The sequence below is a fragment of the Stegastes partitus genome, unplaced genomic scaffold, assembly GCF_000690725.1.
Source record: "Stegastes partitus isolate 25-593 unplaced genomic scaffold, Stegastes_partitus-1.0.2 Scaffold824, whole genome shotgun sequence".
In the NCBI taxonomy this organism is placed as follows: domain Eukaryota; kingdom Metazoa; phylum Chordata; class Actinopteri; family Pomacentridae; genus Stegastes; species Stegastes partitus.
The window spans coordinates 353,796-368,841 of record NW_007578555.1 but is presented as its reverse complement, the minus strand read 5'-3'; the positions used below and the strand labels follow the sequence as shown (position 1 = coordinate 368,841).

At 45.2% G+C, this 15,046-nt stretch overlaps 2 protein-coding genes across 2 annotated transcripts in view; both read right to left on the bottom strand.

Moving 5' to 3' along the window:
* arnt (aryl hydrocarbon receptor nuclear translocator) overlaps window positions 1-6,041 on the bottom strand; it is a 24,398-nt gene extending 18,357 nt beyond the window's left edge. The window contains exons 1-8 of the mRNA XM_008292706.1: window positions 5,758-6,041; window positions 5,105-5,198; window positions 4,745-4,783; window positions 3,265-3,315; window positions 2,200-2,413; window positions 556-769; window positions 370-472; window positions 216-281 (exon numbers count right to left, since the gene is read on the bottom strand). Coding sequence (XP_008290928.1) covers window positions 216-281; window positions 370-472; window positions 556-769; window positions 2,200-2,413; window positions 3,265-3,315; window positions 4,745-4,783; window positions 5,105-5,198; window positions 5,758-5,794 — 818 coding nt within the window. The 5' untranslated portion in view covers window positions 5,795-6,041. The remainder of the gene's footprint in view (window positions 1-215; window positions 282-369; window positions 473-555; window positions 770-2,199; window positions 2,414-3,264; window positions 3,316-4,744; window positions 4,784-5,104; window positions 5,199-5,757) is intronic.
* A 1,480-nt stretch (window positions 6,042-7,521) lies between these two features.
* Window positions 7,522-15,046, bottom strand: part of cers2b (ceramide synthase 2b) — a 36,493-nt gene continuing 28,968 nt past the window's right edge. Inside the window, exons 7-11 of the mRNA XM_008292701.1 lie at window positions 14,632-14,724; window positions 13,207-13,335; window positions 11,719-11,825; window positions 11,486-11,639; window positions 7,522-10,362 (exon numbers count right to left, since the gene is read on the bottom strand). Of these exons, the coding sequence (XP_008290923.1) occupies window positions 10,201-10,362; window positions 11,486-11,639; window positions 11,719-11,825; window positions 13,207-13,335; window positions 14,632-14,724 (645 nt within the window). The 3' untranslated portion in view covers window positions 7,522-10,200. The remainder of the gene's footprint in view (window positions 10,363-11,485; window positions 11,640-11,718; window positions 11,826-13,206; window positions 13,336-14,631; window positions 14,725-15,046) is intronic.

Sequence of the window (15,046 nt, the reverse complement as noted above, 5' to 3'; positions counted from 1 at the left end):
GTAAGAAATGAATTTTAAACAGATTTATGGTAATTCAAGTGCACAGAACAGATTCTAACCTGAACCCTGACAGTTCTACTTCTTGTTCTGGTTCCACAGAGCTGCAGGACTTTATGTTGCAGTGAAATAAAAAACGAGTTCACAGTGAGAAAAAATGTGACGGGAGCAAAACAACTGCTGTGTGAAGTCCAGAGGGTTTGTTTGGTTTTGCTCACCTGTTCCTATTCCTTAGAAAGTTCAGTCTGTTCATGGATATGGGCTCCACTGGACACGTTCCACACCTGCAGCCACACGTCAGAACAGCTGATGCATGCTGGTCCACATGTCCACAGAACAATGAACCACGTCACTACCTCCAGCCAGTCTCACCTCATTCTGCAGATGAACGATCGCCGGGCTCCCATGGTCATCCTGGCCGACGACTGCTGGCTCTCCTTCTTCACCGTTCCCGTCTTTAAGTCCAAAACCCTCCCTGTAAACGACAACAAGACGTCTTTACTCATTCTCAAACCAGACGGTGATTTTCTCTCGGCGGCGCAGTGCTCGGCGTCGTACCCGTGTTGTTGTTCTCTGCGGTGGAGAGCTGCTCTGTGAGCTTCTCCGTGTCGTCCGGGTGGAGCTGGTCGTACAGGGAAGAGCCCAGCCACTCGGACTGGGACTGGTTCAGGACGGGTGTCAGCGAGTCCGACACGTAGACGATGCGACCGGTCTCACACGACACCACGAACAGGAAGCCGTCGGCTGCCTCCAGGATCAGGTGCTTCAGCTCCTGTGCAGTGAGGACCAAATATCGACCATGAACACAGTGCTGGTATGAATCTGCACATGACAGCTGTGTTTCCAGTTCAGACAGCAGCTGCCCATCACTGCTGTCTACTGCTGACTTGGACACGGTTCATACTGACATGAGCTACCTCCATGATGGAGTCACCAGGACTGTGACCTGGTTCCTAGTCTGGGCCAGTGTAGATGTCAAGCGGTCGCATTGGTGCGAGTGAACGATGATCATGAAGCTGCACGAGTGTCGCTGTGACCACAGCTCCTGTGCTGACCTCAGTGGTGGAAGCACGACTTTAATACCTTCGGTGTTCTGCGGTATTTAGACCTTAAAGTGCGATCATCTCGTGAAAAGTGGAACACACCTGAACGTGCTGTTGTTTCTGCTCATAGAAAAGACCGCATGTAGAGAAACTCACCGGCTTCATCTGGGACAATCTGACATTAGAACCTAGTTTATCTTTTTGAGGTCACCTTTGGTCACACACCTGTCTGAGTACCGTGGCCACCAATCAGCTTCTACCACAGCCGGCACTGTGGGGCGTTCAGGGACCGTCGGTAAATCATAGAGTCTATTGATAAGGAAACGTTTGTCCAGTCACGTGTTCTGCCCGTGACCAGGTGGAGGTGAGACCACTGAAAAATCCCATTTCTTTAATTATTTACTTTGCAAAAAATGGAATCAACCTGCCCAACAAAACTGCCTACAACCCATAATCCCTTTCTCTACTTCACCTCTTGCACCGTTGCCTACTTTGTTATGAGTCTTCAAAAACCCCTGTCTAAGTATTTTTGGTCACAGCTGAGTCACTCGTGGCTTCCTGGATGTGCAGTTTCTTGTTTTGTGCAGAATCTTTTCAGTGCAAATGGGACATTTTTGGCAAATGTCTTAACAAGACGTGTAGACTGAAGTGGTTTTGATCAGAAATTGAGATTTCAAGCTTAGATTTGGTTAATTTTCTCAACAGAGCCGACCGTCACACTTGATTTGTTCATTTGTTCTTCTGAAAGTTTAAAATCCAGTCATGTTTCTGGCTGATATCTGGAGATATTTTGGGGTTTTGGGGGTTCAGAGGCTCAACACAAGATAGCTTGTTTGTTTTCTGACCAATTTGCAGGCTGACAAAAGGGCTGAAAGAAAGACTGGCAAATTCAGATGACACCACCCAGCGCTCTAAAGACAGCCAGTTAAAATAGCAGCATGACATTTCACATGTGAAAGCTAACTTGCAAACTCGAAAGGTGTGACTTTCACTCCTAAATTACTCTGAACTGCAGTGTGGCTGTGAAACCTGAAGATAACAGATTTCTCTAAAAACAGAAATGCTGCCCACGCTCAATGTGCCTTTCAGTAAAGTTTTCCACTGAAGGTGTTCGGTGCAGCGGTCCTCATTACTCATTCTCTACGTTTCTATCAGTCACCTTATCAGTGAGAAACGAGGGTTTGTACGATCCATCTGCATTGGTGACGCCGCTTCCTCTCAGAGACTTCATGTGAGACACCGCCATTCGCAGGATGGTCAGCTTGTCGGGTTTCCGTGCCAGCGCGCTGCAGGTGGGCACCATGTCGGACAGCTCCGTGATGTAGGCGGTCATCTTGTTCCGCCGCCGCCTCTCGATCTCGCTGTGGTTCTCCCTGGAGCGAGGAAACGAGGGAGGCGGAGGTGGAGGAGAGGAGGGACCGAGATGGGGGAAACAGATGGGCAGGTGGACAACATGGAGTAGAGTTTAGAGTTAATGCTGCAATGCGAGTGTGCCGATCAGGAGGAAGAAGAGGTGGGAATGGTGAGAGCAGCAACGGACGCAGAAAACAATAACGTGTAGTCGATGGGCTGCAAAAATGAGAGTGAGGAAGCGAGAGAGGCTGGTCCGCCGAGGCCAGTTTGTGTGACAAAAGAGAGCAAGTGCAGGAAGAGAAAGACCCTTCAGTTGTCCTGAGAGGGGGGAGACAAAATAGACAGAGAGGACAGTTGCTCAAGAGGAAGAGATCACAGACTGAAGACATCCTGACTCACACAGCAGAGCAGTTAGTGACACACAACAGGGGTGTTGGACGAGACAACCAGCCGCCGCCGGCAGAGAAGCATAACATCAGGACAGGCACCGACAGACATGTACGGGTAACTCTGTGCTGTCAACACGACAACGTGCCGGGACCCCAGCAGGACAGGAGAGTATCTGATCAGAGCATTCAATGTCGATATGATACAAGCAGGAGAGGCAGCCTTCCACGGTGGTCACAGGCCATACCTGGCTAGCTTTTCCTTATCTGCAAAACTCTGATCTTCTTCCAAAAACCTGGGAATGAAACCAACCCACTAAAACACAGGCCCAAAAAAACGACTACAAAAAGAAAAAGAGCACAGGACTAAAAAAAATAAAAAAACACAGAGAGGGAGAGCAGCGTGAGGGAAACCGGCGTATCGCTATCATCGCTCCTCTGTCGTCCCTCCACAAACATCCACCTCTCCTGGTTTGTCCTCCTACCTGGCGAAACGCTCCTTGTCATTGTTGGAGCCGGTTGTGTCGTCGTCACACCTGAACAAAAACAGAAAAATCACTGATTGGAATCGCAGCAGAGCAGAACATTCAAACACCGGACGTCATGTAGGGCTGCACAACATTAGGAGAGTCCTGGTGTTATGAGTTTTTGTTTTTTTGTGATATTAAACAAAATACAGGAACTTCCACTGGATGACGAGAACATCTATTTGGAAAGAATAAATGTTTTATAACAGGTGATTTTGTTGGTGATCATCTGCACTGAATATAAAAAATAACTGTAAAAGTAGTTTCTTTGCTTTGGATGAAACTCAAAAGTCACACAGATCTTTGTGCTGCTGGTTTAAATGGTTAAACTAACTAGTTGTGCTGCCTCGTGTGGTTCAACGATGGCAGACAAAGCACCAGTTTTGATAAACGGAACCATTTCTGAAGCTGAGGTGCTTCCATGCAGCTAATATTGCATTCCTTTCAGCAACCAGGTCTTCTTTCTCAGAGTTTCTCTACCATTCCTACCTGGAGCCTGCATGTCTCCAAGAACCCTGAACACTAGAACCACCAAGAGGTCAACGCCCCCCTTTGTCATTTTAAAATCCATGTAAAAATCAAACATTTGCATCTCTCAGTTCCTCACTTTTCATGAAATGGGTTAATTAACCATCTGGACAATTAGAGAAGTTGTGGAAACATTTACACCTCAAACTGCTGAAGCATCATGTTTAGCTCCTACAGAAAACCACCTCACAGCGATAGCAGATAAATAGCTAGAGAGGAGACTAGAGTCAGATAAAAGATAAATAATCGTCCCCGGCTTGAGAAGTGAAAGACGGACTGCTGAAGAACCGGTGTGGCGACTGTCTGAGCAGAGGAGGGTGAAAGTTCAAACTGTGGAAACCCAAAATAAGCAGGTGCAGCGTGGAAAGTAAACTGGCAGGTGACGGGCCTGACGAAGGAGCTGTGACCTGGACAGGTGGACGTGGCAGAGCTGAGTGTCTGTGGGAGTCTTGATTACGAGAAGTAGGTGGATCTGCTCTGACCCCGACTAACCTGTCCCCCAAAATGTCGACTCACACTTCACCCCCAACGCCTATGAAACGGCCCAAAGCAAGTGTAACATTAATGGTTGTAGCTTCAGTTTACTTATGAGTTTTGAAATACATTTGACGCTTTGATCTCTGATAAGAGAACCAAAAAAAATCTGCTTCAGAAACATCATCTTTGTGATGACTGACAGCGTTCTGGAGTACTGGTCTGTTGGTGGTTCTAGGGTTAAATCACAGTAAGAGAAGTTCTATCAAACAGGCTCAGTTTATTGATCGTTCATGGAAATCTGTGCACGTAGTATTTTAGATGTCGCACGACACTTCTGTACTAGTTTGTCTCACTTCACATGCAGCCCTGCTGAAATAATAAAGTGTGCAGCCCTGAACTAATGCCACGTTACAGCAGAGAGAGGACAGTGTACCTGAACAACTTGCTTCCTTCATCATCGTCGAAGTCCGGCCTGTGACACGATGAAGAAAGAGACGAGAGCAGCTTCACACAAGTTCTCTCACAATAAATTCAACCACAGCTACTGAAAGCAAAAGTCAACCAGTCAGCATTTACACACAACGCCACACTGACACACTGACAGAACCTCCAGCAGAGAGCAGCCGAACTTCTCCTTTTGGTTTTTGAAGAAGATCTCAACCAAGAAAAGAGAAGTCTCGCTGCCTTTTCAGTGGAGGGCTGCCGAGACACGCCTGGATGACAATCTACACAGACACACATCCTGGCACAGAAACACTGCATTTATCATCAACACACACAAACACACACTTACGGAGCTCGTCTTTTGTTGCTGCCCTTCGGTACCACAGCCCCTCCGGCCGCCTGCGTCCCACTGGCCCCCAGACCCAGACCCGGGTCTGGCATGTCTAATAATAACAGCAGAGTGGAGCAGAGGTGACAGGTGATTTCCTATTCTAGCTGAAGCACCGGAAAGAGACACTGAACCAGAACTCAGAGGTCGAGCTGAGTCAAACACTCTGTGTTTTACTTCACATCCATCGTGTAAAGCGTTTCTCCACATCTACCACCCTTCATCTGTGTTTGGAGTCTGCTAGGCACGAAGCTGAGCTAGCCTCGTAGCTACATGTAGCACACATACGCTGCTAAAAACTACACATTTATACAGAACCGAAGCTCAGCAGTCAGCTACCTTAGCTTTCTCAGCTTAGCCCGTACAGATATCTCTCCAGAGAGCTGTGTTTACTGTCAGCTGGCCACTAATACCAGCTAGTTAGCGTGTTAGCATGCTACCGCTTATGCAAGCGCCAGCTAGCCTGGTTAGCCGAAGCTAACTGATCGGCTGCTGTCACGCTATTTTTAGGAAAGTGTCCGCTTTAGCGCCGCTCGACTAGACGCGTCTAACCGGCCAACTGCTGCACGTTACTACGTGACCAACCGGCCAATGTGACTTTAAGCTCTTCTTACCTGAATTTGAAGCCGACATGTCCGACTGGAAAAACATAAACAAATAACTTCCAGAAAAAAAGAGTCCTCGAACCCCCGCCCCTCCCCCGTGCTAGCCAGCTAGCTAAACGCTAACCAGCGTCTTCTCCAATTTCCTCCGGTCCGAGCTTTGACTTCCTGTTCTAAACACCCGCAGCCATGACGGATTAAAGTCCGGAGCGAGTCGATGGCTTGATCCACAAACACCAAGAGACGCTTTGCCTCCAGCGGCGCTTGTTTTCCTGTTTTCTGCCCGTTTAAACCCCCCTGTCCGTTTAAGATGGCGTTTCGGGCTAACACAGCAGTTACAGGGCTGTCCGTTCTGCTCTCCCATTGGTCAGCTCAGCCAGATACCGGTGACGTCACGCGTGCTGGGAAATCCGCCTCTGTTTCCGCCCGGGTGGCAGCAGAGGGCGCTGCCGGTCCGAAACCAAAGCGACACGACATGGGTCACCTTTACACCAAAACATCAATTTACCGAAATGATATTTATCAATTTAGATCGATCATTTATTTTACTATTTGGTTTATTTTGGCTGAAAACTACTAAAACAAGTCATGGAAGATTCTAATACGTTGTGGTATTTCAGATTTACTAGAAAACGCCAAAAAGGATCTCTACCTCATCCCCTATTCTGATTAGAACCTTTATTTTCCACCACAACAATTAAACCGTTCTACAACAAGCTTTCTGCACATCTCCACAGAGATTTGATCTGAATTATTCATCGGCTGTTAAAGACCCAGAAAGCAGCTTTAAATTATTCATATCAAGGTAAACTGAGCTGTGATTTAAGGTGATGGATTATTTGACCAACAGGTTTCTTCTGGCTGGAAGTTATGTGAACAAAAGACAAAAGGCAGTGATGATAACTTTTCACTTTTTTTTACACTGTATGTCTCATTTCATTGTTATTCACACTGTTCACTATTTATTCTCTTTACACTGCTCATAACTGTAGATACCTACTTAATATCCACATCTATATATTCATATATTAGTGTTCATACCACTTCAATTATCCATTATTCTGACATATTGTACATAATGGACTTTTGCATTCCTAGTTAGATGCTGAACTGCATTTTGTTGCCTTAATACTCTGTGCAATGACAATAAATTTGAATCTAATATTTCTATTTTTTGTACATAACAAACATAGAAATAGTTCAAATTCTTCACTAACATCTCCAACACATTCATGTTGTTGTCTTTAGATACTTGTTTATATCCTTCCCAGACAGATGAAACCTGTTGGTCAAATACAAATTAAGTATAAATCAAAAGTTGGCATATTTCTGTAAACGTTTTACTAAAAATGCCATGTGTTCTTGTGTTCAGTAACAAGTGTCAACGTCTTTGTTTTCCTCCACATCATTCAGTTGTTCCAGCTGCTAACAGTCTTTCTGCACGTCTTTATTGGGATTTTGTTCCAAATATTTTGAGCTGCAGGCCATAATTATTAAAAATAAAAATTCCAAATTAGTTGTGTTTAGCACTAAGTGCTTGTGCTGATGGCAGATATTAAACTTGTCATGACATTCAAATGTTTGGATGTAGTCCACTGGCTTTAAGCTTTCATTACAGGAAATATTCCACGATTCAGTGTAGAAATGATGCAGTAATGTGAATATAGGAGACATTCTGACTCATTTCCTGCTAAGCTGGTGTGTCTGTGGTGTAACTGCTGGTTTTGTGCTGCTGCAGACGAGACAAAGACACAAAAAACACCAACTTCAAACTGCTTTTCATTGTGATTCATCGTCTTTATCATTAATAACAATACTTCGGCATCATTAAACAAAAAAAACAAAATAAAAAATAACACTGTAATCAGGACACGGCCGAGTGTGGCGTGTCTCTGGGGAAGAGTCTGCTGGTCGGTCGGTTAGTAGAGGAACGTGGTCGTGGAATGAGGGTGAAAGGAAGGTGGTCTACGAAGAGAAGAGGTGAACGAGCGGTGAAGAGGAGGGTCGATGTGAAGGTCTGAGCCCGAGATGTGTGATTTGAGGTGGAAACAGGAAAGAAAAGGAGAGGACACGAGGACAGGAGAGCTTCCCACACATTACAGGTAAGGCACTTACGAAAGCTTTAAAGCGTGACGACAGAAAACTGGACAAACACTCGTCGTTCACAAATTCATCAAAACAGAATCAACAGATTTCTAAAAAAAACAACAACAAAAGCAACACTGTAAACCCATTTCATACACAGAATCACACCTAAAATCATTCATGTAGATCAACACTTTAAATTCTCAACCTGAAAAGGCTGTTCGGCAGTGAACTGAAGGAATTTGGCCCCTTTCATTCTCCTTATTAAAACTCCTATTGCAAACTGTTTTAACGTGTAATAACCTGACCACATATCTGTCATTTAATTCACTTTTACCTCCACGTGTTTCTCATTACAGTCTCTGGTTATCTGCGGTTTGATTCTGACTAATTCCAGATGTTGTTGATTCTGTTCAGTCCCACAGATCTGCGTTGCTCCTTTTAGGTCCGTTAATGAAGCTTCAACTGGTCAGAACGATGCTTTTGATATCTCCAGATGTAAGTACAGATATGTTGGGCTATAAATGCAGATATCTGTAGCTACGTCAGAAGCTGCAGCTTTTAGAGTTGGGACGAGAAGCACAACGAGTCCGAACTAAACGGAGTCAGAACGGAAGCAGAAACACGTGAAGGTGGCAGCAGTCTGAAATGTTCTTCACTAACTGAGTTACAGAAATGTGCAGCACACAGTCCAGATATTAAAGGTCAAAACAGTTCTCAGTACATCGGAGATATCTGCAGCTGGTCGAGATCTGTGACTGGTCACAATTATACATGTCTGGAATAGAGACTTTAAATCTGTGGACAGTGGAAGTAAAGCAGCTGGCCGCGGCGCTGAGCTGCTTCCAGGGATGTCAAGATAAGTCACATCTGCAGCAGCCTTTACTCTGACCAAACTGAGATGATACGTGTGGCTTCGACTGGTCACAATAGATTTGTGTAGCTTCAGAGTCAAACAGTTAAACAGGTGGCTAGTAGTTAGTAGTGTTGGTGTTTCTGATGAGTCGTATCTGCAGCCCAGTCCAAACTGAATTACTAGCTCTAGTTCTAGCTGGTAAAATGATGCTGCTGATGCCGGCAGTTTATATTCTAGATGTTCAAACTCAGCTGTTGAACGTTCAAACACCTGGCCACAGCGAGGAGTGTCAGCACTATAAGAGTCTGATGAGTCGTATCTGCAGTCATCAGTCTGTCTAAAGTGAATTACACCATCTCTAGCTCTAGTTCTAGCTGGTAAAATGATGCTGTTGATGCCTGGAGTTAGATTCCAGACAGTCAAACTCAGCTGTTAAACATTAAAACAGGTATTTATAGTGTTCAGGTGTTTAGTGAGGGATGTCAGCGCTGCTCTAGAAGTCGTATCTGTTATTCTAAATAGTCCAAACTGACAGCTGTGATTTTAAGTCAAGTGACTCTAACTCAGCAGTGAAGCATTAAATCAGCCGGCCAGCGTTCTGGACGTCAACGCTGAATGATGAGAGTGTGATCAGTGTCAGTCGCCGTTATTCTGACTGATTACAGAACAGTTGGGTCAGAACCACGCTACAGGTTTCCCTAATTTCAAATCAGTCTAAGCTGTTAGATGTTTAAACGTTTATCTGTCGACCTTCGTGATGATCACACTGAGTCGCTGCTGCAGCTGAACCAAAGAGGAAAAACACATTGGTTGGTTTCTCGGCCAGCGTTCGTCCTGAACTCTGGCTTCTGGCGAGTGTTGGCTGCTGGAACAGCAAAGAGTTGTTGGAAGCAGGGATTGTACAAACGGAACAGAAGTCAGTCGCTGTGAACTAAACTCAACATGAGAATACCTCCTAGACGGCCCAGGCCACGTCGGATATTATTACTTCATTTAAGAGACACTGAATGTGTGTGCAAAGACATCGCAGTAGCTGAACACTTACACAGTTGCATAGACAGAAAATTAGGGAAATAAATGCCCCGTGGTCTCGCCTTCATGAAACCTACTTCGTTTTGTTCTTTTAGTAAAAAACAGACACAGAAACAACAGAATAAAGCAACACAATTTTAAAGCAGGAAGCTTTAAAATGGCTTTTCAGCAGCCATGAGCTGGCTCTAAGGCACACAGTTAGAACATGAAAGCTAAAGTAGAAGCAGCGCCCGTCGGCCTCCTCCTCCTCTCCGGTCTCTCACCTGTTCTCTGAAAGGTTTGGGACTAACAAAGGCAATGGTGCGTCTATCTCTGATGCCCCGGATGTGTCTCCTGCTCATCTCTGTGCCCTCTAATGAATGTGTGTGTTTCTGTGTTAACGTGTCACATGTCCTCAGATACCTGCTGATCCCTCCACACCTCTTCCTGTCCGTCCCTCCCGCCGAGGGACTCGAGTCCTTCTCACATCCCTTCGTCTGCCTTCACTCGGTCTTGCTGTGGTTGTTGTTGTGGACGGCGTGACCGTTCTGCACCGGCCCGTTCTTCTTCACGTGGTTTTTAGCTTCGGCCACGTCGTCCTCCTCCTCCTCCTCCTCCGACTCGTCCGTCTCGTCTTTGTCGCTCCGCTCGTCGTCCACTTTTTCCTGAAAAAGAAAAACGAGAACAGAGTCTGGTTGGAAACATGTCGCTGATTGGAGAGACGTCAGAACTCAGACTGTCTGGCTGCTGTTGCACATCTGGAGACGAGCCTGAAGACGTCTGTGGACTGTTGGGCAGAAAACCCAGAACCTTCTCGCTGTGAGGTCAATATAAGGTGTAATACTTCGTCAACATGTCGACCACTTCAACCTCACATGCAGTATTTCATATGAATGAATAATATTTCAGTATCACGTGTAATACTACTTTCCTACCTCGCTATCGTTTCCAGTACTAATGATAACTTCTCTATTCTACTCTGGTTTTAGTTCACCTGTTTTTATTTCCGGTAACGTATCGTACTCTTTACTAGACATTACTTCTCATGGTACGTAATTGTATTTTCTGTTTTATTTAATCTCCTCTTATTAGCAGCACAGAGTATGTGAAGCAGCGATCATAGGTTCATTACAGAAGCAGGAACCGATCTTTCTGATTGCTGAGTTGGCAGGTTGCTGCAACAGTTGCTGGTTTATCACGGAGCAGCCTCATAGTGATGAATGAGGAAGAACACAAATCGATCCTACTGTATGTTTAGACAGGAAACAGCAGCCATCATAAAGAGCATCCAGGTGCAGCGATGATCAATATCTTTATTGTCTTTATCTTTATTGGGCTTAAACGAGTCCGGAAGCCAGAAACACAACTTCAAATGAACATCAGTGCTGCTGTGTCAATGTACATCTAAATAACAATAAATAAACTGTTTGTCTTTACGACTAACTGATGGATTAAATGTATGATAAAAATAAAACGTTCAGACTGCTTCGGTGACAGAGGAGCTGGTGGAGACCAAAAACAGAGATAAAAGAGAGTAAAAACTGGACTTCACTTGGTCCAGAAGCCAGAAACACAGCTTTAAATGGATCGTAGTGCAGCTGTGTGTCTAAACAACAAGGACCTGTTGGTCACCATGACTTTATCATGTGTTATTATGGTGGTTATTTGTTCACTTTGCTTCGCTTTGCTCAGTGTTTAGCATCCAAACTAACAGCCGGTTTGATTTTCTCTCAATTTCAAATATTTCAAGTACAACTTTTTTGACTGCATGTGTTGACGTTTGCTCACGTTGTTGGTGAGGAAGCGCACGGCGATGCGTATGATGAGAACGGCCCAGAAGACATGGAGACACTGCAGAGTCATCAGCAGCCCGTTGAAGAAGTAGTAGCCGAAGAAGGGCTCGTAGATGGTCACCGGGTAGACCCACGTACAGTAGATGATCCTGCAGCAGATCAAAGAGCAGCTAACAAACCGCAAATCTACAACCAGCAGCATCTAAAAGATGAAGCGTGGGTTCGTACCAGAAGGGGAAGATGACGAGGCGAGTGACGATGAAGACGGCGGCGAACACGATGAAGATGTAGTTACAGGCGTTTCTCCAGCCAGCATAGTTGAACATCTTGGCAGACTGTCAGAGGAAGACAGAAAACGTCATCACACAGCAAAGTCCCAGCAGACAAAACAGGATTAATTAACAGTCTAAACCACCGAACCCTGGTGTGAAAGGCACGTTGTCTCCAAAACCACCAGACTGACACCAGTTAGCAGCCAGGAACCGTAAAACCTGAAAGATTTCTGACTTTCTGACCGTCTTTGGACACGTGATGTGGTTTCATCAAGAAAGTTAAACCAGATTTAAGCCTAAAATCAGCGTAATTTAACAAAACAACATTCTAAAATTCACCAAAAACAATCCATCCATCATCTCTACACCTTCATCCCACCAGGGGGGCGGAGTCTATCCCAGCTGACTCAGGGTGAAGGCAGGTTCACCTGGACAGGTAACCAGTCTATCACAGGGCTACACTTAGAGACAGACAACCAAGCACACTCACATTCACACCTACGGACAATTTACAATCACCAATTAACCTCAGCATGTTTCTGGACTGTGGGAGGAAGCCGGAGAACCCGGAGAGAACCCACGCTGCACGGGGAGAACATGGAGACTCCACGCAGGAAGATCCCGGGTGTCCTCACCGGGACGCCAACCGGGGACCTTCTAGCTGTGAGGCCACGGTGCTAACCACTGAGACACCTGCAGCCCCCAAAAACAAACCAGATTCTGTAAAAAGCTAAATACTCTGAGCTCCAAGAAACCTTCACGTCTCCAACAACAGAACAAGTCAACAGTCCTTCTTTTCTCCTTAAACACAACTGGTACAGGTTTTAGTTTCTGTCCATCACATAATTCGCCATCTTTAGAACTTTTAACTCTCTGAACCCCAAAGCAGGTTTTAAAGGAAGTTATCTTTTAAGAAATGACAGAATTTATCAGCCAAAAACAGTAAAAAATGATCAGACTTTCAACTTTCTAATAATCCATGAAGGTATCACCTGTGATACGAAACGACACAAGACACGAAACACAAAATGACCACAAAGAGACACAAAGAGGTAAAACAAGACACTAAACAAAAAAGACAAGAAAAAAAGAGACACAAAATGAGAGAAATGAGACATAAAATAAAGAAAAATGGAGCCAAGACGACCGAAAGCAACAAAACTGTCCCAAAGACACACAAATGATGCAATGAAGACCAAAAACCAACAAGAACGAAGCTGTAAACCCTAAATAGCTGAATATCTACAGTATGTGGAGCCTCTGTTGGTTCCAGTGTTGGTAGCATCTGTGGAAACATGCTGATGTTTTTTCAATTTCTGTCAGATAAATATTCAAAGAAATTCTCCTTTTCTTCTGATTTGTGTCTCACTGTGTCGTCCTGAAAACAACAGCGAGTTTCCTCCACCAGGTGTCAGCGTGACATCAGTCCGCTGCAGACGTTTACCTCGAGGAAGTAGTCGGAGGAGTCGTGCACCAGCATGATGAGAGTTCCAGCACGGATGTAGTTGACGCACCAGGAGAAGCTGATGAGGAGGATGGTGGCCACGTGGTGGACAATCTGCTCCTTGAAGTCCTGCAGACAAACAACATGGTCAGAAACCACCAGCTCACAGTTCACAGGGACGGTTCACTGGAGCAGCAGGTTCAGGACAGAAACAAGAGCCGGTAAAACGATGTGTTGCAGCTTTGGTGTGATCCAGAAGGTTCTACTTGGTTCTACCACACTATGAAGGCAGAACAGCTGATGCTGCGCTCTGGTCGGTTCCAGGTCCAGGATGAATCCAAACAGCTCAGTGACATAAATGTGTTTTATATTGTGAATACAGGATTAAAGTCCTCATGCAGAAGGTTAGACTGCTGATGGACTCTGTAACGGAAATACTCAAATACACAAAACAACAACAACAACAGAAAGAGTGAAGCTGTGATGTGAGCAGCAGGTTTCTTCTGGCTGGAAATGACATAAACTGTAAATCATTCTCATGGCACTGCTGCACATGCTGCACACGCTTTCCTCTGTTAACGAAGCGCCGCTGTCCGTGTTGCATGTTGTCCATATTTACATCACACTGGTGCTCATGATGCATCCTGGTTGGACGGTTTCTGCATTTCGTTGGCAACAACAAGTTGAATCTACTCTAAATAAGTGACACAACACAGTAAGACACCGTGTTAGAGACGTTAATGATGCATTTTTAACTTTTATTTTTATTTCTAAGAGTGTTCTGATGCCTGCTGATCAAATTAAAACTCGACACAAACACACATGTTGCTGATGACTGTGAATGATCTGTGGATTGACTGGACTTGATGCAGCAGTTCACAGGGTGCAGTTCAGATGTTTTTAAATGTCTTCTCGATGCCTGAAGATATTTCATCAACATTATAGAAAATCCTAAAATCACACATTATGTTGTGGAGCTTCAGTGTTCTTGGAGGTTCCTAAAACTTTGGCTGTGAACCGCTGATTCTACTGTGATGTAGAAACAAACACAAACTTGATCGACAACCTGTTTAACACAACGTTTACTGTGTGTGTTTGTGTCACTTCCAGCCAGAGGAACCTCTCTGTGGATGTGAACACTGTGGGGCTAATCTGTGGGTCCGTGCAGCTAAATCCAGCTCAGCCGGTATCTGGGTTAACGTTTGTGCTGCAGAACCACACGGCGGCTGTTTGGCAGCATCCCCCCCACCGAGCTCAGCTGAGCAAAGTCCAGAACTCTCACGTCCATACACGTGTAACAACAGTCTAACGTCCACCCGGCGCTCAGCACATGTTTGACCCGTCAGATAACCAGGACTCAGCCCATCACCGAGTCGCTCACACGCATTCTCCTTCGTGTCTTGTTGTTCAGACGAGTCCACTTACTTTGCGCTTGACGTCAGAAGCCACACTGAAGAGCAGCGAGCCGTAGAAGCCCAGTTCGATCATGTAGTACCAGTACTGGGACGGCAGCAGCGTCTGCAGGAGACGACACACATCTTTAAATCCATTCTGAGAGCTGCAGCAGCAGCTTCCTATCATTCACACCATCGATTCCAGATACTCGGAATCAACTTCTGAGCTTGAAAATGGTGAGAAATGTTCAGTGCACGTTGTTGAGTCGCAGGTTTTGGCTCATGAGACCGACAGAAGCAACAAACAGAGCAGAGTGGAGGGTTTTATGGTCCATCTATCTACACATCAGGACATACTGTCACCTCCCGCTAGCACGTTAAAAAAACAGGATCAAAATGCAGTTTAAATAAAATGAAATAAAATAGAGTATATCTAAAAGCAAACA